General features: G+C 37.9%; 1 protein-coding gene across 1 annotated transcript; it reads right to left on the bottom strand.

Annotated features, from left to right (window-relative positions):
- Positions 1 to 3303: 3303 nt before the first annotated feature.
- Positions 3304 to 26932, bottom strand: LOC138875607 (uncharacterized). Its single transcript, XM_070154454.1, has 4 exons — positions 26590 to 26932; positions 5171 to 6726; positions 4941 to 5082; positions 3304 to 3824 (listed from the first exon to the last, which is right to left on the bottom strand). Exons 1-4 carry the CDS (start codon positions 26930 to 26932, stop codon positions 3304 to 3306), a joined length of 2562 nt encoding a protein of 853 aa, XP_070010555.1.

The following is a 26932-nucleotide window of genomic DNA, read 5'->3' on the forward strand; positions in this document are numbered from 1 at the left end:
TTTTGATCAAAATCGTATTTCAGAAGATTTTAGGAACTTAAGCTTGAATCCGATGTGTTTTGAGCGATTTGATGTTGTTTGAGGTGTTTTGGTGATTGGAACAAGTTTGAATAAGGTTTTAGGATATGTTGGTACCTTTGGTAGAGGTCCCGGGGGCCTCGGGTGAGTTTCGGGTGGTCAATCGGACCATTTTGGAGTTTGGAAAATTGCAGATTTTTGTTCCAACAGTTGTAGGTATTTTGGCCTTTGCGTTCGCGAAGGGTAGCTCGCGTTCGCTAAGGGACGTGTTTCGTAAGCTTCGCGTTCGCGAGGGTCCAGGCCGCGTTCGCAATTGAGTATACGCGATCGCGAAGGAGGTTTTGGGTCTGATGGGTCTGAGGTCAGTTATACTTCACATTCGCGAAGGAGCGGACGCGTTCGTGAAGGTCAAGGCGGAGGAAGCATCGCGTTCGCAACTGGCGTGTCGCATTCGCGTAAGGTAAAAGTTGGTCAATGTAAATTTGTGCTACGCGAACGCGAGAGGTTGACCTCGTTCGCGAAGAAGGAAAGTCAGGCCTGGGCAGAATGTTTTAAGTCGTCTTGTCCGCGATTTTGGGTCTATTTTCACCCATAGCTGCTCGTTTTTGAAGATTTTGAAGGAGATTAACGAGGGATTCAAGGAAAATCGATTGGAGGTAAGAATTTCGAACCTAAAACTCGATTATATTGTGAAACCCACCTAGAAAATCATGGAATTTAAGCTAAAAGTGGAAGAACTAGGGCTTGGAATTTTGGAATTCTAATTGGGGATTTGGAAGACCATTTGGGATCGGATCTAAGAACTTTTAGTATGTATGAACTCGTGGGGAGATAAAGAACCCGTTGATGTGAAATTTTCTGAGTTTCGAGAAGTGGGCCCAGGGCTCGGGTTTTGCTAATTTCGGAATTTTCGATATTTTTCGATTGTTTTCACTTGGGCTTTGCTCCCTCAGTATATTGTGATGTATTCGTTCTGATTTTGGATAGATTCGACGCGCGTGGAGGCTAATTTGAGGGGCAAAGGTGTCGCGAGCTAGAGATTTCGCCGGTTCGAGGTAAGTAATGATTGTAAATACTGTCCTGAGGGTTTGAAACCCCGGATTACACATCGTTGTATTACTTTGAGGTGACTTACTTGCTAGATGACGAGCGTGGGGTAGAGCACCGCTGGGGATTGTGACCTAGTCCATTCCGAACGACTATTTTAATGTGTATTTGATAGTTAACTATTTGATGTTATTATACTTTAGGATGTATGCCATGTTTGGGGCCTTGTGCCGACTTGTTGAGACCCTTGGGGGTATTTTTACTATCTTTCCTCACTCTATTTGTTTGAAAGCATATCTTCAATCATGTTTTACCTGTTTACTGCTCAAATCTGGCTTTATCACTATATTCTTAAAAATGTGGACACTATTTTGGGCTGAGTTCCATGTTTTACTGATGGTCCGAGTGATCGTGAGATGATGATGGAGATAGACCGAGGGTCTGATTGTGAGATTGATGTCTGAGATAAACTGAGAGTCTGATGGTGAGGTTAATGACTGAGAGAGGCCAAGGGCCTAGTTGTGAGGATAATATATCTATGGATCGGGCTGCACGCCACAACAATATATATATGTATATGGATCGGGCTGCACGCCGCAGCGATTCTTATATGGATCGGGCTGCACACCGCAGCGATATAGTGCTTGGGCTGTAGGAGCCCCTCCGGAGTTTTCACACTCCCAGTGAGCGCCGTCGAAGCGATATATGGATCGGGTTGCGCGTCGCAATGGTTACTATATGGTACCTATTGAGCATGAGTGCTGAGTATGAGCATTGATTGGTAAGAGTTGAGTCATAAGTGACTGAGAGGCTAGCCCGAGGGGGCGATAGATATATACATGCACATGAGTGATACTTGCCTGAAGGGTCTGTTTATGAACTTATTGATTTTTTCACTCCTCTTAAGAATGAGTTTCTATCGAATATGTTGATTTATTGACTGTTTTCACTCATCTTTATATTGAGTCTCTGTCGAAGTGTTGAACAAATGTTTTAAAAACAACTTTCATTTAAGCTGGGATTTATGAGATGTTCAGAATTTGATCACTGATTTGACATCGGTTATTTCCACTGAAATTTTCAAGTTATGAGATGTTTATGATTACTGGTTTGCCCGAGAGGCCGATTATTGTTTTCATCTCTTTTATTATAAATGGTATTGAACCCCTACTGAAACTGTCGGAAAGCATTCTCAAATGATTTGTTTTACCAAAAGGCTGGATTTTAATTGAGACGATCGACTCGTATTCTAATTTGGAAGCCCGTTTGCTTATTGAGTTTATCATAAATGTGGATTCATTGTTTCATACTACTCAGTCTTTATTTACTTTTGTTACTTACTAGGTTGGAGTACTCACATTACTCCCTGCACCTCGTGTGCAGATTTAGATATTTCGGAACCCGGTAGCGGATGTTGATTGCTCAGACGCGGAGTTATCGGAGTTAGCAAGGTGGCTGCACGACGTTCGCAGCACTGCCTTCTTCCTCTCATTTTCATTACTGTACTTAGTACACTTTCGACTATTTTTGTTGTATTCAGACCTTGGTAGATGCTCATGACTAGTGACACCCCGATGTCGGGCTTGTATATTAATTTCGCACTGTTCTTTCAGACGTATATTATGAAGCATTGTTCTAATTAAAGGTTTAAAAGATGACTCTTAATGATTAAAGGGTTAATGTGAGTGTTGTGCCGGCTGGCCTTGTATTCACGAGAGGCGCCATCACGACCGGGCCAATTTGGGGTCGTGACATTCTTAAAGTCCCCAGTGGCAATTTTAGCACTTATAACATGTTTTCGAAGATCACAAGATATAAGTTGTGTACCATTTCATATACCTTCACATGGATTTAAATTTCGTAACAACATAACAAGACAATTCTTTTTCAAAGTCAATTTATGGGGAGGTAAACCGGCAAGATGTAAAGTATGCAAAAAATCTTCATATTGACTTTGATCGTTTGCTTCAATAGTCTCATCAAATGCAACATATGTTTTAGGATCATCAAGAAATTGAGCTATGAGCAAATCATTCATTTGATCAACAAAGTCATTTTTGGTTGTCAGAATTACACGCGAAGTAATAGAAGATGCATCGGAAAAACATGTATGTAGATTTGGATAAGTAACTCTAAATAACAAATTTTTTTGAGAAATGAAAGGGATAACAAAACAATCAGGGATTTCAATTTTGTCATGGCTATTTGTTTTTCTTGTCCATTTCCAATTCTCATCAACTATTCACAAAAGGTAGGATCTGTCTTTGCACGCATATTTTCTGATAATCGTAGTTTTTCTAGTTGATTCCAAATTTCAGAATATAATAAGCTTTCTTGAATAAAATCTTCTTTTTTCCCACTCCTAACGTCCGGGAGAGTTTGTCTAAAATCACCACCGAAAACGACCACTTTTCCTCCAAATAGAGCATTTATATCCATTAGATCCTTCAAGAGAATATCAAAAGTTTCTATCACTTTCTTTTTTGCCATAGATACTTCATCCCAAACAATCAGTTTTGCATCACGTATTAAAGTTGCAAGTGTGCTTTGCTTACTAATGTTGCAAGAATATTGTTCATCGATATCAATAGGAAATTTAAAACGCGAGTGAGCAGTTCGTCCTCCTAGGAGGATCAAAGCTGCAACACCTGAACTTGTTGTTGCTAAAGTGACAAAACCTTTTGATCGTACAGCAACTAATAAAGCACGATATAGAAAAGTTTTTCCAGTTCCTCCAGATCCGTCAACGAAAAATGCTCCTGATTTGTTAGAAAATATCCTATCAAAAATCGTGTCATACGCTTTTCGTTGTTCAGTATTTAATTTTCTCTCTAGAAGCAAATCTTATTCTCTAACAATGATATTTCTTTCAAACTGACAGTCATTGGTTTCTCTGATAGTAGCTGAAGGTTTAATTTTCTCAGGGATAAGATTATATTCATTAATATCACGTCCCATCAAATGCAAAATATCATTAATATGATTTAAAGCCATAAAACGAATATCTTTAGCATTCATGTTAGGTAGAATATTAAAATCTTCGGACATTGAATCTTCAAATTGTTTCTAAAGTTCTGCTGGATTAGCGGGATTACAGTACACCAATAATGTTGCAAATAAACGCCTTAAACTATATGGCATTTGATAATTTTTAGCTTCAGACATACATTCAATCAAGTTGTTATCACAGTGTAACAATCCTTTTTTTACTGCAGCCTCTCTAAATGTATTATAACATTTGCCATCAACTTTACATAAGTACTGATATGATTTTGGTCCTCTAACGTTCATCAACAATAATCTAAGATAATATCTTTCTCCTTCTGTTGGATGACATGTTACAACACGTCCAATTACAGTACGTTGTTTTCGACGTGTCCACATTTTTTCCTTAAATGACCATACAAAGTTCTCAGGAAATTCTTTATATAATAATAACAATTGCATAGCATCTTTATTTGTTCTGTTCATAACAAAGAATTCAGTTAACATTATTTTTTGAACCATCAGATTACTCAGTATTCTATCAACATTCTCAATACTTTTAAAAGAGACAAATTGTTGTCCTTCCAAATGTAACTGAAAGTGAAAAACACTTGGAGTCATTTCACTTATTGGGAAACGAAATAATCGTCACGCAGCTTCTGGAGGTGAAACCCATCTAGCAGATTGATATTATTTTATTTCATCTATGTCTGTATCTGTATCACTACCATGTATATTAAATGTAATTTTATCGTGTCCTTTGCAAATGTATTTGTAAATATATTTTACTACCTTGATATCAGAACAAACTTTAACATTCATATGACAATTATACTTGCATAGAAAAAATGGATTATATGGAACTACCCAAGAATAATCGAGAAACTCACCTCTTACTTCTACAGCTTCTCCGGTTCTTCTCCTTCTATATATTGGATATGAATTCTTCCCTTCTGATGTTTGTTCAGCAAAATCGTTTGGATACCTGAATTTGCAGTTATTATTTTTCATGCAAATATTTGTAGGATTTAACTTTCCACAAGGACCATGCATCATATGTTTAGTAACAAGTGAATATAGATCGCGATCTTTTTTTAGAATCAGGCAATTCTGCACAAACAAATTTATCATAAGATTCAGGAGTCAGTAATTTGTGTTTATCAGCAAGTATAATAAGGAAATGAGCATGTGGAAGACCACGTTTTTGGAATTCTATAGTATACATGAATCCAGCAACTCTTCCAAAGATTTGTCTTTTTAAAATATCCGTCTTTAATTCTTCTACCTTTGCTCTGAAAACTCTACTAACTAAATCAGGTCTGTTATGTACCTCATCAGCTAGTGACAAATGTTCTTTTATTTCTGGCCAAGAAAGATTACAAGTCATTGTTATAAAGATATCAGGTTTTCCAAAATATTGTACCAATGCGATAGCATTCATGTATCGTCGGCGCATGTCCCTTGGTCCCCCTATAAATGTAATAGGGAGGAACGTTTTCTTTCCAATTTTAGAGGCTTCCCTTTCATCACATCTTAAGATATCAAAGAGTCCTTGCAAGACTTCAATTCTAAATAAATCTGGATTAAATGAGAAAAAGTCTAATCTTTGTGTTTCAAGTTTTATATATACATCTACTATAAATTGTTGGAATATTCTTCCACAATGTATCACATCATTTGTTTCATTATCTCTTATTTGAAATTTATAACAGTAATACTCTCGACAAGACACCGTATCTCTTTTTTGTTTTCCTTTTTGTAATGATTCGTCTTCCATATCAAGAAATCCATCAACTGAACACATGTTTGATATACTGGGCAACTGTTCATGTTCACAGTAAGCTCTACGTTTCGTCACATTATTTGTTTGAATAATTTTTTTGATTCCACAATGCCATCCGTTTTCACCGAAAGGAAATAATAACGGATATTGTAACGGATCATAACATCCATAATAATAATGTACTAATCGAGCTTTATTGCTATGGGTATAAATTCGAATATGTGGTGTAGAAATGTCTATATGATTTTCTTCAAGCCATAATGCTGCAATCTCTGATGAGCTGGGTAAGTTATATGTTTGTTGATCTAAGATTGAGTGACATTTAAGAGCAATATTGAAATCAGATAGTTGGGGAACATTTAAGAGAGATTTTATGAAAATAGTGTATGGATTTACTTTCAATATGTCCATCAACTTTTTCACTATTGATTCATTAACTCTTGTCAAACAAGCCATCCTATTAGCTAGTTCATTATCATAATCATAGAAGTACAACGGTAAATTCCTGGGTTTTTTATTAGAAGGAATTAAATCATCTATAAAATGATACATTTGTCCCTGGACTCTAAATGTGTAGATACCGCAATTTCTTCTCGCTAGCTCTTTATCATACTTTACACCTAGTGAAGTAAATGCAAACATGTTGTTGTATGTTCTAATATAAGTTCGAAAGTTTTCAGATTCTTCAGTATTTTCAAAGTATAACTCTGATAATTCAGGTGGCATTTTATGAGATGTCAACCTTATTGAACCACTGTTACAGCAAAATCCTGGAGGTTCATATTCGAACCTCTTTGCACGACAGTATTGACAATGCGGAACGTTTTTTAGGGCAATATAGTCACTTTGTTGCTCTTTAGCAGCCAGACACACCTTTCTGGCCCGGCTATGAACTGAATATATAAGAAGTATCATTAAAAAAATGGACACACAAAGGCATAAGTATGGTGGACGTTATTATAATATAAAGTTTATGCAAACCTTCGATTGGAATAGCGTTCAAGGAAATAGGAGGCAGGCTAGATGTACCCGATGTGGACCCTTATATACAAATAGTCACAAATTACAGTAATGTACAAACAATATGTTATTCTCAAAAAAAGTATAATCTAAAGGCAGGTTTACCTGTTTCACGAATGATCGGGGGATCCAATATATGCTTTCATTTTTCTAGATTATCCAGCACTATAGTCGTGCAAGTTTGAAGACTGGCATCTAGTAAATAGAATAGCCAAGACGTTTAAAAGCGTACAGTGAAGCCACAGTAGATGCAAAATGTAACGACACGACCGGTCATTTTGAATAAGTACAATCTCGTTTTCCCATTTACTGCTAAATTCATGCTTCACGGTTCTTATGTAACTTGTCGGGGAAATTAGTTCGGGTCGAAAAGGTTTTTGAAAGGAATTGAGACACTTAGTCTCCAAGAAGAGAGCTTAAGTTGAATTAAATTGACCGGAAGGTGAAATATGAGTAAACGAATCCGGAATGGATTTTTGATGATTCCAATAGCTCCATATGGTAATTTTGGATTTAGGAGCGTGCCTGGATTTTTTTTTGGAACTTTGTAGTTTAATTCAGCTTGAAATGGTGAAAACGAGAAGTCGTAGTTTGAAAGTTTGACCGAGGGGTTGACTTTTTAATATCGAGATCAAAATCTGACTCAAGAAGTTGGAATAGCTCCATTATGTCATTTATGACTTATGTGCAAAATTTGGGATCAATCGGACTTAATTTGATAGATATCAGCGTTGTTTGTGGAATTTGAAAGTTCCTAAGTCCTTAGGCTTGAACCCGAGGTGGATTTGGTGTTTTGGTTTTGTTTGGAGTAATTCGAAGGCTCGACTAAATTTTGATGATGTTATGGGATATGTTGGTACATTTGGTTGAGGTCTGGGGAGCCTCGTGTGTGTTTCGTGGTGAATTTCGAGGGAGTCTAGGCATTTCGGAACTCTGAGATGGTTCTGGCACTTTTGGGAGTGCGGACCGCACCAAAAATATGCATACCGCAGAGGGGAGTGCGGACCGCACTAAATGGTGTGCGAACCGCACAAAATGGTGTGCGGCCGCACACCAAAATCATTCTGCAGGATCGCTGGTCCGACTTCGAAAACTCGTATCTTTTGATCTACAAGGAATTTGGAGATGACTCAAAAATAAAAGTTGTAGATCTTTGAATCTAGTTTTCAGAAACATATTATGATAGGCATTTGGACATTTGTAGCGAAAGTTATGACCAAAATACTAAAGTCTATCACTGCAGTCAAATCCACCGCGGACGGCACTGGTTTTTGTGCGGTCAGCGGTGCTCCACCATGGTCAGCACTAGTTTTTGTGCGGTCAGCAGTCAGGGAACCTGGAAGGTACTCTATAAATATGAGGGTTAGGGTTTTAATTCATATTTTGACCTAGGGAGCTTAGTTTGAGGTGATTTTTCGAAAGTTTTTCAAGAAATTCATCGGGGTAAGTGATTCTAACTCGGATTTGGATAGAATACATGAATCTATCATTTGAATTCATCATTTAATTCGTGATTTGGGATGGAATTTGGGAAAAATTGTGTAATCTTTCAAAAATATAAAATGATGATTTGAAGGACCAAATGATATCGGAATTGGATAATTTTTGTATGGGTGAACTCGTATCAGAATGAGTATTCGATTTTTGTAAATTTTATCAGGTTTCGAGGTGCGGTCCCGAGGAGTTGACTTTTTACAAATTGTATAAGAATCATGGCTTTGTTAATTGGAATTATGTTCTCTTGCATTGCTAATGTATTCAAGTCGTTTTTGGCTAGATTGAGCCGAGCATTGATGAACTGGAAAAAGGAAAAGCTAAATTGAGTATTGAATTGGCCGGATTAAGGTAAGTATCTTGTCTAACCTTGTGTGGAGGACTATCCCTTAGGATTTAAGTCTTCTATATTGATTGTAGTTCGTGTACGCGAGGTGACGAGTGTGTACTCGGACTTATTTGTGGGAAATTTGGCCTTTTAGGGTTCTTAGGTCTTTACATTCGTTGTGTATGAACGTTTTCTTAATATGACTGAGTTCCTATTTACTAGTTTCACCTCTACATGCTTAATTGTAATTAATTGCTTCATGATTCACTCTTATTACCTAATTGACTCCTATTTGACTTAACTGAATAGTTTTGCCTCTCCTATTGTCATGTTATATTTTTATAACTGCTTGTCTTATTTGAGAATTATTATTATCCCTCCTGAAAATTTGTTTAGTCTTAACTGAAGCTAAGATCATTTTTCCCAAATTGAATTGTTGAATATCCTTATAATTTTCCAACCTTAAAAATGGGTGGAGGGGGTTCAGATAATCTATATCCTGGTTGACTTACTTTTATTTGGGGCGACTTGACTCGTGTTGAAGTTCTTATTATTGACTTGTAGATTGTGGGATCATTGCTACATGTTAGTTTTTCCATTGTTGAACTGTTCCATTTATGCCAGCATTCTTTTATGTGGTTATTCCTTGTGAACTGGTTATATCGTTTCCTTGTGATTTACAGTCCCTGAGTTGATTTACTTGTCTTACCTTATATTATTGTCATTGTTGTGGTTATATGTATTGCGGTGAAGTTTGATCCTTCTGTTGTGATATAATTGTTGATTCTATTGGTTGCCCTGCGTATTTACTTTGGGACTACGAAACGGTATTCCGGGAGATCCCCCTACATATTTACTTTGGGACTACGGATTGGTATTCCGGGAGATCCCCCTGCATATTTATGATTTGGACTACGGGACGATATCGTGGGAGATCCTTTGCATATTTATTTTGGAACTACGGCGTATTCCGGGAGATCCCCCTGTACTACATATTTATTTTGGGACTACGGCGTATTCCGGGAGATCCCCCTATATTGCATATTTATTTTGGGACTACGGCCGTATTCCGGGAGATCCCCCAGCACTGCATATTTATTTTGGGACTACGACGTATTCCAGGAGATCCCCCTGTACTGCATATTTATTTTGGGACTACGGACGTATTTCAGGAGATCCCTCAGCACTGCATGTTTATTTTGCGACTACGGACGTATTCCGGGAGATCCCCCTATACTGTATAATGAATTCGGGGCTACGGGATAGGACCCCGGTAGATTCCCCTATTGATATATCTGTGTTCGGAGCTGTTAATATTCTATACTTACGTATCACAGAGTGACCTATACTCGAAGGATATTTACTTAAAAAGTTGTATTTGAAAAGCATTCATCTTGAAGAAATTATGTTTGAAAGACATTTATTTAAAGAGTATATTTGAAAAGTAACTATCTTGAAGAAACTATATTTGAAGAATATCTAGTTGAAAAGTTTAGATTCAAAGTAGGTATATTTTAAAAGAATTTTTCCCAATTGAAAAGGATTATATTTTAAAGATTTCAATATAGAAACTTACGAGTGAAAGTTTATACATGAAGAATTTGACTAAAATATTGGGGTTGTTGGCTAAGGCCTGACGTGGAAACTTTTTACAGTGCTGAGTCACTAATTGCCCTTGCTGTATTGAAATTTTCGGATTTGAGTTGTGATTCCGTCCATCCTTCTGTGTCGTTATTATAATGTTCCACTGTTACTTGTTATTTCATTCCTTATTGTAATTACTGTACTGTTAGCCATACTGCGTAGTCTTTATATGTAGACATCATATCATGTTGTTTTTATACTCATTCTTATTCAGTTTATTAGACCAATAGATGTCATGACTGTTCCTCGTCACTACTCCACTGAGGTTAGTCTTGATACTTACTGGGCACCGTTGTGGTGTGCTCATACTATATTTCTGTATATTTTTTTGTACAGATCCAGGTATTGCTCGTTAGTAGCTATGCGGGTCGTTACTGAGGAGACTCAAGGTAAACCTGTTGCTGCGTTCGCAGGCTTCGGAGTCACCTCCCTATTTCATGTCCACACTGTTTTACTTATCTTCAAACAGTTGTATTTAGAAGTGGTAGTAAATTCTATAGAGCTTATGACTTGTACTACCGGTTTTGGGAAGACTATAAATTTGTAAAGATTCTGTATTAAGATTGTTGGATTTTCCTTATTATTGATATTCAAAAATTGGTAGGCTTACCAAGTCCCTAAGACTAGGTGTCATCACGAAACCTAACGGAGGAAAAATTGGGTCATGACACAAAATAGAGTGTAAAACATCATGTAGTATTTTTGTATTTTAGTTTATAGGCACATATAAGATAAGATATCATACTCAATCTCCTAGCAAAATTAAGAACCATCCTTGTCCTAATAATATATAGTGTATAAATATGAGTACAACAACTTGAACTAGCATAACTGATGGATTCCAAAGAACCAAACAAGTGCTCATAAATATACAACTTATTTTTTACGTACAACCTCATATAGTTGAATGTCCTCTACTCTTCCTTTTCGTTTTAAGTGTGTTGAAACATCAAATAAAGTGGAACATCTGTGAGGGTTTATTGTACTTAAGTGTTAATTCTACCATACTGAGCATTATTCCACCAAGAACTTTGTTATAATAGAATTTCTTATGAACCCTACCTCAAGAACTAAATAATCAAAATTTTAACTCCGCCTGTATTTCAGTTATACTACAATACAGCCGGTCCCAAGCCCGATAAAGGAGAAGGGTTTATTAATCCACAGTCAAACTTCTATGATTAAGTGTTCGTCCATTTGAAATTATCCTGTTCCTCTAAAGTTCTACAAATTTCATAGGCTATCTATCCGTTTTTTGGTTTGTTTGATTCATTTTTGGAGCTTGAGACGGCCTGATGCATGTAATCCTTCATACTTGAACAAACAAACTTTTACTGTTCTTAGCTCTGTAATGTTGTCCGCACTATGTTATTAACTTTATTCTAATGGTGCCTAATTGTTCTTTGCTAATTCATACTCTCCATTTTCAAGGAAACATGAGGCAGGTTAGATGTAGCCGATGTGGACCCTTATATGTAAATAGTCACAAATTATAGTAATGTACAAACAATATGTTATTCTAAAAAAAAGTATAATCTAAAGCAGGTTTACCTGTTTCACGAATGATCGGGGGATCTAATATACGCTTTCCTTTTTCTAGATTATCCATCACTGTAGTCGTGCAAGTTTGAAGACTGGTAGCTAGTAAATAGAATAGCCAAGACGTTTAAAAGCGTACAATGAAGCCACAGTAGATGCAAAATAAAGTGTAAAATATCATGTAGTATTTTTGTATTTTAGTTTATAGGCACATATAAGATAAGTAAGATATCATACTAAATATCCTAGCAAAATTAAGAAGCATCCTTGTCCTAATAATATATAGTGTATAAACATCAGTACAACAATATAACCTTTTTAACGAAGAGAAGGATATGGTTACCTGTTTCACAAATGATAGGAGGATCCAATATAGCCTTTCCTTTTTCTAAATTATCACGCAATGTAGTCACGCAAGCTTGATGGTTGGTAGATAGTAACACAACAACGAAGGCGTTTAAAAGCGTACAGTGAAACTTCAGCAGGTGCAAAATAGAGTGCAATAGAGCACTTACTATTTGAGTATTTTAGCTTATAGGCACATATAAGATAAACAAGGTGTCATACTAAGTTTCCAAGCAAAATACATAAGAACCATTGTATTAATAACATATGGTTTCTAAATATGAGTACAACAATCTAACCTTTTTCCGCAAGGGAAGGAGGTTCTCGTATGGCAAGAGCAGTTTGTTTCAGGAATCCTACTTTGTCCTAAGATGATGTTGATTGCTCTGGGACAGCAAAATTCGAGCTTTGAAGAAGGCTGTGCTTAGCAGAATCTTGTCTTCTCATATGTCACGATAGCAACATCGCTTCCCTTCTATGAGCAGATATTTGGATTTGCGTAGCACACCGTTTGAGTTGCATTGCAGCCTTTCTTTTTTTCCGCGTAAGAGCACTTGTTTGGTTCTTTTGAATCCATCAGCTATACAAGTTCAACTTCTTTTTATCTGTAAAATATTTTCAGCCCAAATTTTTCATGAAATATTCAAGCCTAAAAATGTGTCACCGCCTACTGCTTATCCAAAATCAAAATTACCGGCAATGATAAGACTGATTCTATCAAGAATTTTCTGAAGCGCATAAAGAACATAAGCGACTGACATATTAAACTTCCTGTGCACAAAGCCTTAGCATGCCATAAAAGATACAACAAAGAAAAAGAAGATGACAAGAAATCTCACAACAATTAGCACACCTAGCATCAGAAATTGTTCCCAATTTATTCTTTTCTTTCTTTCTTCTTCTTTAACACATCAACATTCATTTAATTGTTTATCATCCAAAACAAATATAATTTCTTTAGCTTAGCGATGTGGGGGTGGCGATGTGGGGTGGACGAAAGGAACAAAAAAAGGGAGCTCTTGTTAGGTGTAGTTAAACCTAAAACAATAATAGAAATATTGAAAAAGGCCTAATTCATTCAGGAATTGCCTCGAACACCTAAAGAACAAAGGTGATAGACACATTAAACTTTCTGTGCAGCAAAGCCTTGGCATACCATGAAAGATTAAATAGAGAAACAAAAGATAAGAAGAAGAAAACTCACAAAAAACAATGACCCAAAGAGAAATATTGGCGGTAAGATCAGGAACTGCGAGGAGCGAAAAGGTGGAGCTGGAAAACTTCAATTTCCAGACGTTGGAACTTTTAAACTATTGCTACATTGGTTTTTGATACAGAGAACCTGCATCTGCCAAGTTTCTTAAAGAGCTATCTGTCTGGTACCGATAAGAACAAGAAGAGGAAGAAGACAGAAGCAAAATATCGGTGATTGCCAGGTTTTCCGAAGTGGTCGATATAATCCAAGCGAAACTAATAAAAATTTAGATGGGAAGACAATTTGTAGTGTAAAGCAGGCATGTCGTCCATGTGTGTGCTAACTCCCTCTTATAAGATAGGAGAATTACAATCCTGCTGGCTGACTGATAACAATTACAATCTCCGTCGGAAAATTAATGATATTATCTCAAAACACTTCCTCAATGAAACGGGGATGGAGAGTCTTGTTTAGTTTCTGACTTTCTTTTATAAGAAGAATTAGGCCTCATTTGTTTGCATTTAATGGAGATCTGAATCTTAATCATTCAGATCTCAGACATTAAGTGCGTTTGTTTTTAAAGTCAGAATTTTAATTATTCAAATTTTAATCATTTAGTGTGTTTGTTTTTTTACTTCACAACCACTTATTGGGTCTTAACAGGTCTGTATGATTAAGATCTATAACAAAAACTTAATTTAATTAACATGCTATCACATATTCATTATTAACTACCGCTACCGCCTACCATTATCAACTACCACCATGCCGCCGCCACCACCCCCACTACCACCACCGCCACCATGCCACCATCATCCTCAATTATAGCTGCCACCATTATCGACCATCACCACACACTATCCCCATCACTCCGGCCACCATATATCATTCTCACCCACAATCAATACTCACCCACCTCAACTACCACAACTGACCACTCCATCACCATCAACAACCACAGCCGCCATTGCCCATCATTATAACAAACCACTACCCACCCACCACCTTCCTCAGTCACAACTACTACCACCACCAGCCATTATTAACTATTACCATCCACTACCACCATCCTCAATCATAATCGCCACCACTACCAATCACTACTAGCTACTAGCATGAACCACCATCATCAACCAAAACTACCACCAACCATCGTCTCTAGTCGGCATTCACCCGTTAGCCATCACCAACAACGGCTATCGTATTTTAATAAAAAAAACTATATATTTTATTGATACGATATTAGATTAGTTAGTATTTCATTTGAATTTTATATTTATTAATTTTCAAATAAAGATAAATTTTATACATTCAGGTGTTAAAAATCAAACAGTCTTAATTATTTCTATTCAGATCTTAATACACATCTTAATATATTCAAATGTGTATTCAAATTCAGATGTCTTAATCTTAATGCACATCTTGATATTTAGATGTGTATTCAGATTCAGGCATCTTAATCTATACTATATTAAAAGCACGAAGGCCCTTAGCGAAATGTCGTTCGCCTTTTTTGCCCTTATAAAAATAGAGTTCGCACTGGATAAAATAGTCATTTGACTTCCCTAATCACTACTATTTAATGAATTCCCTAATAGTTAAGAATAGTCAATTAATTATTTTCTGAATATTTAGAGCTTTGATTTTTGAATTTCTTTCCATTCTAGAATTCTAGAGCGTTCAATTCACACTAGAAAAGTTTAAATCTTAGAGAATTAATTAAAATTTTCAAATCCTTCAGTAGGAAAGTTTAGTTCTTTTTCAAAAGTTTCGTTTGATTTCAATCCCTTTAGTTGAAAAATTTCGTTCCTTTTCCAATTTCTTCAGGAGGAAAGTTTTTACTTTGAACTTCATTTAAATTTAGGAGTATTAAATTTTACACTAGGAAAGTTTTGACCAATTTATACTTCTTTTAGGTTTAGAAAGGTTTTTAAAGTTAGTAAAGTTTTGACAAATTAACTTTTTACGAATATATTAGGTACAAAACGACACTTTGAACTCCTTTTTGGTTTAGGAGTATTATTTTTAACATAATTTCCTTTCTCTATTTAAACATACACAATTTTATCTTATACTAGTATCTATGAACGTGCGTTGCGTGTTAATAATGGTACGTGATGGCTTAAACATTTAAATCATCTATCAGCTAGAAAATAATATTACATTAGCATAATACGTGAATTCAAAATGAAAGGTCATCATTAGAACTTACACAAATGATCAATTTAATAATGTTAGCTAGATAATTATATATTATAGTTTAAAAATATTTAATGTGATGGTATCTTACCGAATACTTCGTTGTAGTTGATGTTTTTTTAGTATGGTTCCTTCTAATGCTTTGGTTGCTCTGCCGTAACCAGAATTCTTGTTGTCGATATTGCTATTCCTCTTGAAAGTGCAACATATAGTTGTCACACCTCCTTTTTAACACCCGGGGCTGGTATAAGGGAGTTTTTCCAATTTAAAGTGACAATCGAAACGGGATGATTTATTTATTAAATTCAGAGTCGCCACTTGGGATAATTTATGGTGTCCCAAGTCACCGGTTTCAAACCCCGAATCGAGGAAAAGATTGACTCTGTTTAACAGTCTGCGAACCAGAAATCCAAGTAAGGAATTCTGTTAACCCGAGAGAAGGTGTTAGGCATTCCCGAGTTCCGTGGTTCTAGCACGGTCGCTCAACTGTTATATTCGGCTTAATTATATGATTTTAAACAATTATGAACCTATGTGCAAATTTTGACTTTACTCGCTTTTATCCATTTTTAGTGAGAAATTGCAACGTTATTAAAACACGCCTCGAATCACGTCACATAAATGTGCCCGTGATTTTTGACATATTTTAACATCGTTGAGATTTGGATTTGGGTCACATAAATGTGCACCCGAGTTTAGGAAAATAGATTATTAGAATACGCGCCTAAGCAATTGCGCGTTTGCACTTTGCGAGGGCCATGGAATTTGCTAAATGGCGCACCTCGAATTCTAAGGATTAAAGCAAAGTCTAATTAAAAATGAGGGCCATGAACTATTATTATCTAGTATGGCTCGTCTACACTAATTGATGGACCTAATCAATTAAACACAGGAGGAGTCCAGATTCGGGCTCAAAGTGAGCCCCCTTGATTCGTGAAGACACGAATGTCCAAACTAGATGCCTTTTAGGCAAATTGGCCACCCGTAGGTCCAATCTCCGTAACCAAACATTTGCATTACCAATTCAATAGAACACTGTATGGAAACATGAGATTGAATTACATCCTTGTTTCTGATTTTCTACTGATTAAAACAAATTAGCCAACTTGAGCCTCCAATTTTATTCTAGCACATTTTGAATCAACTCTGTTACGCAGAAATTGTCCAACAACAATTAATATGAGCTATTGGGCTTGGCGGATAAGCCCAATGCATCAATGCACCATCTTATCTTGAAAATGACCCAAAATCTAAGGCTCCATGAACCTAAGACTTGCAAGACCAAAACTGGAATTCAAGACTCAATATCGAGTCTTACCCAACACAAAAACCTCAATCTATCCTGCAAAATCGACACTGATTAACCACAAAATTAAACTGAAAATTATTATCTATTGAAACACTGATCGGCATTAAACTGACAACTAATTCAACCAATTCTTTGTTTAAATACGTTCACATGCTAATCATTGAAACAATATTAATTGACAACTACTGAGACATTAACTAGCTAATCATGATACCTTTTTTGATATTTACCCTTAAGTCGACTAAATGAGCACCCCAATTTCCACTCCATTTCTAAAGTTTGACACATTCACATGCCCTTCAACAGTAAATTAATGCATGATTTTACACCCTGAAGCAAACCAAACCATCTTGAAAGGAGCATTCAACTATACCCTTACATGAACATTGCAACATCCAAACACCACAAGCATTTACCAGCAAATTAAATGAATTACATGATAGAGAATGCCTAGTGTAGTCCAGGATTTAACTGATGAAATACAGAGCCTAAACTACTGATTCGAACCAACAAGTTTTTTTTCCATTTTTCATGACAATTCCAAATTAGGTACAATAATGAAACTTATCTATACTAACTAGAAACTCAATTAGACAATATAACTCATTAGGTAAGAAAATCAAAATTAACATGACTGAATCAACAAAACATTAATGTTGTGCTTTAAAACTTCTACTTCTCATTTCATTCTTCAAGGAAAACTTCACAAACAATAGAGTTTCAAGAACAGGTACCTGAATATAACAGAAATAGAATCAGAAACAAGATTTCAGGTCCAAGAGGAAACCAGCCACAGTATAAAAACAGCAGGAACAGTGATTCAACAGGTTCAATTAACCGAGCAAGGCAACCAACTTAAACCAACGAAACAATGCTTCTCAACACAGCTTGACTCCAAAACTTTTCCCAAACCACAAGATCAATCCATTTTAATTCAGAAGATTTGCTCCAGAAATTCAAAGAGACCTCAAAGTTCAAGTTTAAACTCAATGAAACAGTAATTCTCAATATTTGGCCGTCTGAAATTTTCTGGAATTTTTTCAGTTCTTAAATCTCTGCCTTCAAAGGAAAGAAAGTCTGCCTGCCTTTATATGCAAGGCGGGCAACTTTCCGAATTTGATTTTTACCCTTCAGTCCCTTTTCAAAATTTTCTTTTGTTCATTTAACACCCTCAATTAAAACCAATTACTGAGCTACCCCCCCTTCCCCCTTTTCCTGGAAGCTTCTAGTTAGTTACAGAAAAGATTCCCTCCCGAAAATACCTAGACTACCCTCCCAGTTTTGAGAATTACTTCAAACACAAACCAAACGGGCCAAGTTCGACCCAAAAATACAAGCCAAATTGAATGGGCTCAATTGCCAAACGGATCAGTAATGAATTGAGGCCCCAAATCAAATCTCTAATTCTATAAGCTTTTGAAAGAGAAAAGAAAAAACAATACAAGTACTGTCATAAACCTCATAACTAGAACCTGACCTATATTAGTGCTAAATCACGAAAGGGAACTAACCCAATTGCTAGGCGAACTAATTAACTAAGCAAGAACCCTAAATTAACCAGGCATGAATAAATGACTCTCTGAACGAACACAAAAGGGTCAAACAATACAACAAAATAATAGAAGGAATGGAGGAGTAGAACAAAAAGAATATTGAACAAAAGATAAAGAAGAAAAATACCTAACATGATTTGAACAGAAGAAGAAAGGTAACAACCTTCGAATTTCTCCAATCTCGGCTCAATTTGAGATTAAACATGTATTTTATCATCACAAATACATGAATAACCTCAAAATGAACCAAAACTTCACCAAGAACTTCAGTTGTATAAAATCAGAACTTTAGGGCTAAACTTGATTCCAAGATTCGGGGGCTTTCGGGGATATTCGAAAGAAACCAACATGGGATTTGAGATGGGGAGGGACTGGTGGTCACTTGGTGTTGATTTGGTAGGGAAAGTGCTCGGCGCCGCCATGCAGGGGGTTGGGAATTCTAGGGTGGCGGCTAGGGTTTGAGACTTCGGTTTGAGATTTGAACAGTTGGGGATCGATTTGAGGGAAGTGGGGTGCGGATTTGGGATATGGAGATGGAGGAAGGCATTTGGTGTAAGTTTGGTGGCGGTTCACGGTGGCGCCGCCAGGGGAAGGCGGTGGAATTTTGAGGCGGCTCAGTTAGGGTTCGTTGGGGATCGGTCTCTGAAAGAGACGAGATGGGGGGTAATGGCGTTCAGACATATATATACCAAGAAGACCCTAGTTCCCAGCCGTCTGATTAGTCAAAAACAACAGCCCAGATCAAAGGGCTTCAAAATGGGGTCGTTTGGGTCAGGAACGGGGTCGTTTGATTAAGTGGTAGGGGGACTGGGTTTGGACAAGTTTTGGCCTGGACTCGAGCGGGTTTTGGGAGGGGGAATTTACTTGGGCCGTTACAATTTGGCCCAAAACAGCCCTTACTTCTTTTCTTGTCATTTTCCACATTCAATTTTCCTTTTTTTTCTTTTTTTCTTTTTTAATTAATTTAAATCCTAAATCAACTCTTGAGCTAAATTAAATTTACTCAACACAGTATTTTCTATAATTAACTAAATCCTAAATTACCAAAAAAACTAAAAATTTCAAAATTAAAAGTTAAAAATGCAAAAATGAGTTATCTTTGTGATTTTCCTATTTTGTAACACAACTAAACTACTAATTAATTGAAAAATGCAAAATTGAATCCTAAATGCAAATGCAATATATTTTTTATATTTTCATGAATAAAATAAACGTGCACAGACAAATGCAAGCAATTAATAAAAAAAATGCTACAAAAATCCATGAAATTGCAAACAATGGGAAAAATTTATTTCTTTTGAATTTATGGGAATAATTCATATAGGGAAAAAATCACGTGCTCACAGCTGCCCCTCTTTTCTCGGAAACACGAAGAGTTTTCGTGCAAAGATAAAGTGAGCGGGTATGAGCTATTTTTGCCCGTTTGAGTATTCTGTGGGAAGCATTTTTAAATGATTTGACCGCACCCTACTTCCGAGGTTGCCTACATATCCTTGGCCATAAAGGAATCAGGTCTGTGTAGTTCAAAAGTTTTGGTAGCTGGGACTACCATAAAGCTGTGATTTCACTGTTGTTGTTGTTGCTTCTACTGCTTACTGAACCCCCTTATTACACCATGATAAAATGAAAAGAAGCTAGACTAGACTATGATCTACGCATTATAAAATCCTATCTATATCTTCAGACTTGCTCTTGTGGTTCTTGTTGCTTTGTTGACTGGTATTCTCCTGGTGGAATCCCCTTGTTGCCGCCTTGCATTGTAATCTGAGATGTTTCCCTTTCTCCAGGTGGACGCCTGATTGCTGAAACATGAATGTATTCCCTTGTTCTCCAGGTGGGCTTCTGACTTCTAACTTGAAATGTATTCCCTGCTCTCTAGGCGGGCTCCTGACTTCTAACTTGAACTGTATTCCCTACTCTCCAGGCGGGCTCCTGACTGTTGACTTGAATGTATTCCCTGCTCTCCAGACGGGCTCCTGACTGCTGACTTGAATGTATTCCCTGCTCTCCAGGCAGGCTCCTGACTGCTGAACTTGAAAAGTATTCCCTTGCTATCTAGGTGGGTGCCTGACTTCAACAAAATAGACAAAACAAAGAATTTTTCTGCCCCAGTTTGGGTATCTAGACACGTATGTAAGTGTAAAACAAACCACGTTACCAAATATCAATAAGAACTTGAAATCTAAAACTTGAGTTATACTCTCTTGTTTTCCAGGTGGGCTCCTGATTGCTGACTTGAAAAGTATTTCCTGCTTTCCAGGCGGGCTCCTGATTGCTGAATTGAAATGTATTCCCTGCTCTCCAGGCGGGCTCCTGACTTTAACAGAACAGACAAAAACAAAGGAAATTTTCTGCCCCAGTTTGGTGGCTGGGCACAGATGTGAGTGTAAAACTAAATCATATTACCAAGTATTACTAAGAATTTGAAAGCTAGGTCCCATTATCCAGGGGGTCCTGACAACTCTTAACTAAACGACAATTTTAAATCTAAGTTATATCCTTTATAGGTGTGACTTCTGCTAAATCTTGCTATCTAAGAGGACATTTAAACTATTCCCCATTATCCAGGAGGGTCCTAAAAACCAAAGGTCAAATCTTATCTTAAGGGTGACAACTTTCATGGCTAAATTATACTATCCTACAGCAGAGTTTACGCTACATGTTGTTATCTAATCGAAATCTTAAAGCTAAGTCCCATTATTCAGGAGGGTCCTGGAAACTCCTAATTGAATCCTATCTCGAATATGCAAACTTCTAAGCCAACTTATATTCCTTTGGGATATATTTATGCTAGATTATGTTATTTCTGAACTTTAAACTAGGTTTCTTGCCCCTGTTTTAATCAAAGAAAAATTCTATCAGATTAAAATGTGGTGGTTAGCTGATGGCATTCTTTGCTGAAAGTCTCTCCGCTGCATTGTTTTGTTTTGACTGGCTTCCTCGAACTGGCCCTGAATTGCTTGACTTTCTGACTGACTTTCAAAACCCTATGACCTTGAATGACCCGAGTTACACTTGAACCGTTATTTCACACCTCTGACCCCTTTAACAGAACCCCTACATCTCCCATGAAATTACCAAATCATTTTTCCGATGGAACTCTTGCTGGCACTTTGCCCCATTTTACATCATGCTATCTTTAGTATGCTTTGGCTGCGCTGTGCTTTGCAGTCTTGAAGTTGGTGTGAGCTTTGAAACTCCTTCTCATTTGCTTAAACAGAGCTGACATTGGGAACATCTTAGAGGAATAAACCCAAAAGAAATGAAATGCAATGACTTTCAGAATTAAGGATAAGGAAATCCAAAACGGGAAGACTATCTGAAGATGAAAAAGAAAAAGGACTTATCTGAGCGGAGCAGCCGGCCCCAATGATCATGACGCGCATTTTGGATTACTCGGACCAATCTGTCCAACCAATCAACTTCCAATTTCCACACTTTGTTGCCCTGGAATTTCCATAACCTGATTTCTTCAACCAAATCCTGACCTTGTTCATCCTGCGGTGTCTTGGAAGGTTTCCACCAGCAGACCTCTCTCATCCGTTCATCTCTCAACTCACTTTCGCCTTACGGTGCCCGTGAGGGTTTTCACCAATAAGACTCTCTCATTTTTTATTTCTCTCAACTCTTGTCGCCTTACGGTGCCCGTGAGGGTTTTCACCAATAAGACTCTCTCATTTTTATTTCTCCTGATTGGACCAGAGTGTTGCCCCTGATGTGAATCACCGCTACTTTCTTGCCTTGGCATTTCTTGAAGACTGATCAGAAGATCTTTCTTTGGACCGTAATGTGAGCTTTTGGATGGGGTTAGAAAGAAAGGGCATAAAAGGCTCAAAACAACTTATCATGGGTTCAAAATTACAACTTTCGGAACCAGATTTCTTATAACAACCACAACTTCTACACCAGTTTCTTGCTTGGGGACTTTTGAATTTTTATTTTGATGGGACCGAACCGTGAGGCTGCCTACGTATCCTTAAAAGGAATCAGGTCGAACGTAGTTCATGACATAGGAATTACTTTATTTGTTGTAATTTTTCTTCTCTTTTCTTTCTCTTCTTTTCCTCTTTTGTTTTTCCTTTTGTTGTGTTTCTTTTTTCTCTTTTTCTTTTTCTTTTCTTTTTCTTTTCATTCTTTTCTTTCTCCTTCCATTCTTTTCTTTCTCTTTTCTTTTTCCTTTCTCTTTTTCTCTCGTTCCTTTACTTATCTTTACGCTTGTGTTTCCGATATTTGCTATTGATTCCGAAGGAGGGGTATGAAAGAAAATAAATGAGTCTCAAAGGGGTAACGAGGGATAAAGTGTTTAGATAGCAGAACAAAATGCCTTCGTCATTTCAATATTCGAGACATGCCAAATACAAACAAGTACAATCAAAGAAAGAAATCATAGATAATATCTCTTGACTGCATCAGAATTGATAGCCATTTCTACAAATTTGCCTTCTACATCTGTCAAATACAATGCACCATTGGACAATACTCTAGTCACAACGAACGACCCCTGCCAATTTGGGGCAAATTTTCCTTTTGCTTCAACCTGATGAGGAAGAATGCGTTTCAATACTAACTGCCCCACTTCAAACTTCTGTGGACGCACCTTCTTGTTGTATGCTCTTGCCATTCTCTGTTGATACAACTGGTCATGACACACTGCTGCCAGTCTCTTCTCATCGATCAAACTCAATTGTTCCAAGCGGGTTTTGACCCACTCCTCATCATCGATCTCAGCCTCCGCGACAATTCGAAGGGATGGAATTTTCACTTCTGCGGGTATTACTGCTTCAGTGCCATACACAAACAAATAAGGAGTCGCCCCTACTGAAGTACGGACAGTAGTGCGGTAACCCAACAATGCAAACGACAACTTTTCATGCCACTGCCTAGAACCTTCCACCATTTTCCGAAGTATTTTCTTTATGTCCTTGTTAGCCGCCTCAACTGCTCCGTTTGCCTTAGGGCAGTATGGGGTAGAATTGCGATGTGTAATCTTGAACTGCTGACATACCTCTTTCATCAGATAACTATTGAGATTAGCCCCATTGTCTGTAATGATCACCTTCGGTATCCCAAATCGGCAAATGATATTTGAATGCACAAAATCAACCACCGCCTTCTTGGTTACAGACTTGAATATTTTAGCCTCTACCCACTTGGTGAAATAATCGATGGCCACTAGAATAAACCTGTGTCCGTTGGACGCTGCTGGCTCGATTGGTCCAATGACATTCATTCCTCAAGCAACAAAAGGCCATGGTACAGACATTGTATGTAATTCAGATGGGGGAGAATGAATCAAATCTCCATGCACTTGGCACTGGTGACATTTACGCACAAAACTGATACAATCTTGCTCTATAGTGAGCCAATAATAACCCGCCTGAAGAATCGTCTTTGCCAACACGTACCCGGTCATGTGCGGTCCACAGACTCCAGAATGTACTTCGGTCATGATGGTCGCGTCCTGTCTGGCATCTACACATCTTAATAACCCGAGATCTAGAGTTCTTTTGTACAAAACTCCTCCACTGAAGAAAACTCCACTTGCCAAGCAGCGAATTGTTCTCTTTTGATCACCTGTGGCTTGTACCGGATATACTCCCCTTCGGATGTATTCCTTGATATCGTGAAACCAAGGTTCGCCATCGAGTTCTTCTTCCACCATGTTACAATAAGCATGCTGATCGCGAACCTGAATATGTAACGGGTCTACATAAGCCTTATCTGGATGATGTAACATTGACGCCAGAGTAGTCAAAGCATCGGCGACCTCATTGTGGATCCTCGGAATATGCCTGAACTCTATTAATTGAAACCGTTGGTAGAGACCATGCAAGCATTGCCGGTAAGGTATGAGTTTTAAATCCCGTGTTTCCCATTCTCCCTATATCTAGTTTACCAGAAGGTCCGAGTCACCCAAGACCAAGACTTCCTGGACACCCATGTCCATAGCCATCCTTAAACCTAAAATGCATGCCTCATATTCCGCCATGTTATTAGTATAGTAGAACCGAAGTTGTGCTGTAACATGGTAATGATTCCCTATTTCAGAAACAAGTACCGCTCCTATTCCAACGCCTTTCATGTTAGCAGCACCATCAAAGAAAAACTTCCATCCTGGCCTTTCAATCTGTTCCAACTCATCAATGTGCATTACCTCTTCATCAGGGAAGTAAGTATTCAAAGGTTCGTATTCTTCATCCATAGGATTCTCAACCAAATGGTCGGCCAATGCTTGTGCTTTCATTGCGGTCCTGGTCACATAGATAATGTCAAATTCTGTGAGCAAGATCTGCCACTTTGTGAGCCTTCCCGTGGGCATAGGCTTCTGGAAGATATACTTCAACGGATCCAAGCGAGAGATGAGGTAAGTAGTATAAGATGACAAATAATGTTTCAGCTTCTGGGCTACCCAAGTTAGGGCGCAACACGTCCTCTCAAGCTGAGTGTAATTAACCTCGTAAGATGTGAACTTCTTGCTGAGATAATATATGGCCTGCTCCTTCCTGCCAGTGATGTCATGCTGTCCCAACACACATCCAAATGAATTATCCAAGACTGTCAAATACAGAATCAAAGGTCTCCCTAGTTCTGGCGGGACCAACACAGGTAGGTTTGACAAGTACCCCTTTATCTTATCAAATGCTTCCTGACATTCATCTGTCCACTTGACTGCAGCATCTTTCTTTAACAATTTGAAGATGGGCTCACAAGTTGTCATGAGCTGAGAAATAAACCTGCTGATGTAATTCAATCTCCCCAACAGGCTCATCACCTCAGTCTTGTTCTTTGGGGGTGGCAATTCCTAGATAGCTTTGATCTTTGACGGGTCTAATTCAATACCTCGGTGGCTGACTATGAATCCCAACAACTTTCCAGACGAAACACCGAACGCGCATTTTGCAGGATTGAGCTTGAGATTGTACCTACGAACGCCTTTGGAAGAACTTTCTCAGATCTCTGACATGGTCAGACTACTTTTAGACTTTACAATCACATCATCCACATAAACCTCGATCACCCTGTATATCATGTCGTGGAATATGGTCGTCATTGCCCTCATGTAGGTTGCCCCAGCATTTTTCAAACCAAATGGCATGACTCGATAGCAGTACGTTCCCCATGGCGTGATGAATGCTGTCTTTTCCGCATCCTCCTCATCCATTAAGATCTGGTGGTAGCCCACATAACAATCCACAAAAGAACCAACCTCATGTTTGGCACAATGATCGATCAATATATGGATGTTCGGCAGTGGGAAATTATCCTTGGGACTCACCTTGTTGAGGTCTCGATAATCAACACACACCCTATTCTTGCCATCCTTCTTCGGCACAGGCACTACATTGGCTAACCAAGTGGGATACCGAGTGACCCGAATGACCTTGGCCTCAAACTGTTTGGTGACCTCTTCCTTGATTTTCACACTCATATCAGTTTTAAATTTCCTCAGCTTCTGCTTGATAGGGGGGAATGCCGGATCAGTGGGCAATTTTTGAACTACCAAGCCAGTGCTTACACCTGGCATGTCGTCATAGGACCATGCAAAAATATCTTTATACTCGAACAGTGTTTTAATTATCTCCTCTCTGAGTTGTGGTTCAAGATGGACACTTATTTTAGTTTCCCGGACATTATCTTGGTCCCCTAAATTGATTGCTTCTGTATCACTCAGGTTAGGCTTGGGTTTTTCTTCAAAATGGCTTAATTCTTTACTAATCTCTTCAAAGGCTTCATCCTCATCATATTCCGATTCAACATCACATTCTATTTCTTGAATTACTATTTCAGAACTAGATTGGCTTTTAAGACTGGGCCGAAGATTCCGCATGCATGTCATATCATCGAGGCCAGCATAAAAGAACTGTACAAAGAAGAAAGGAAAACAAAAATAAAACTATCAGGAAGCAAGGAAAAGAGAAATTGCATTTCATTGAAATTAAAGATGACGAGGTTTATACATCCAAACGGACGGAACATAGAATCTGAATTACAACCCTGGCATAATCCAGATAAATTGAAAGAAAATCAAAGCAAACTACCAAAACTCCCTCCTGGTGGGGAGAGGAGTAGCTTCCCAATTGTTAATCTTTGCACCGGGCCCAACAAATTGTACATCTGCCTTGCTAGAACCCTCTCCAGCTTCCAACACGTTCACATCGGCGAATATCCTCTCAAAACTTTCCATCAAATCTCCATCGACATCAACCACCGAAATGGGAACCGATGTCACTAGGCGCTTACTGGTACCAAGACTGACAAATGATCGGGATAGACGCAGGACTGGTTTTGGAAGGGCCCATGCTCTCTGTTTCATTTTTCTAGCTCTTCTCACTTCTGCGACTGTGGGCTTGAACCCCAAACCAAATGTATCCAAGTTTTTAGGAAGAGAAACAGGTTGTATGGTACCTTGCAGAGATGCGCCCAAACCTTTGCTCGGTACAAAACCATATTTCAACATTTCAGCGACTACCAT

The sequence above is a fragment of the Nicotiana sylvestris genome, chromosome 8, assembly GCF_000393655.2.
Source record: "Nicotiana sylvestris chromosome 8, ASM39365v2, whole genome shotgun sequence".
In the NCBI taxonomy this organism is placed as follows: domain Eukaryota; kingdom Viridiplantae; phylum Streptophyta; class Magnoliopsida; order Solanales; family Solanaceae; genus Nicotiana; species Nicotiana sylvestris.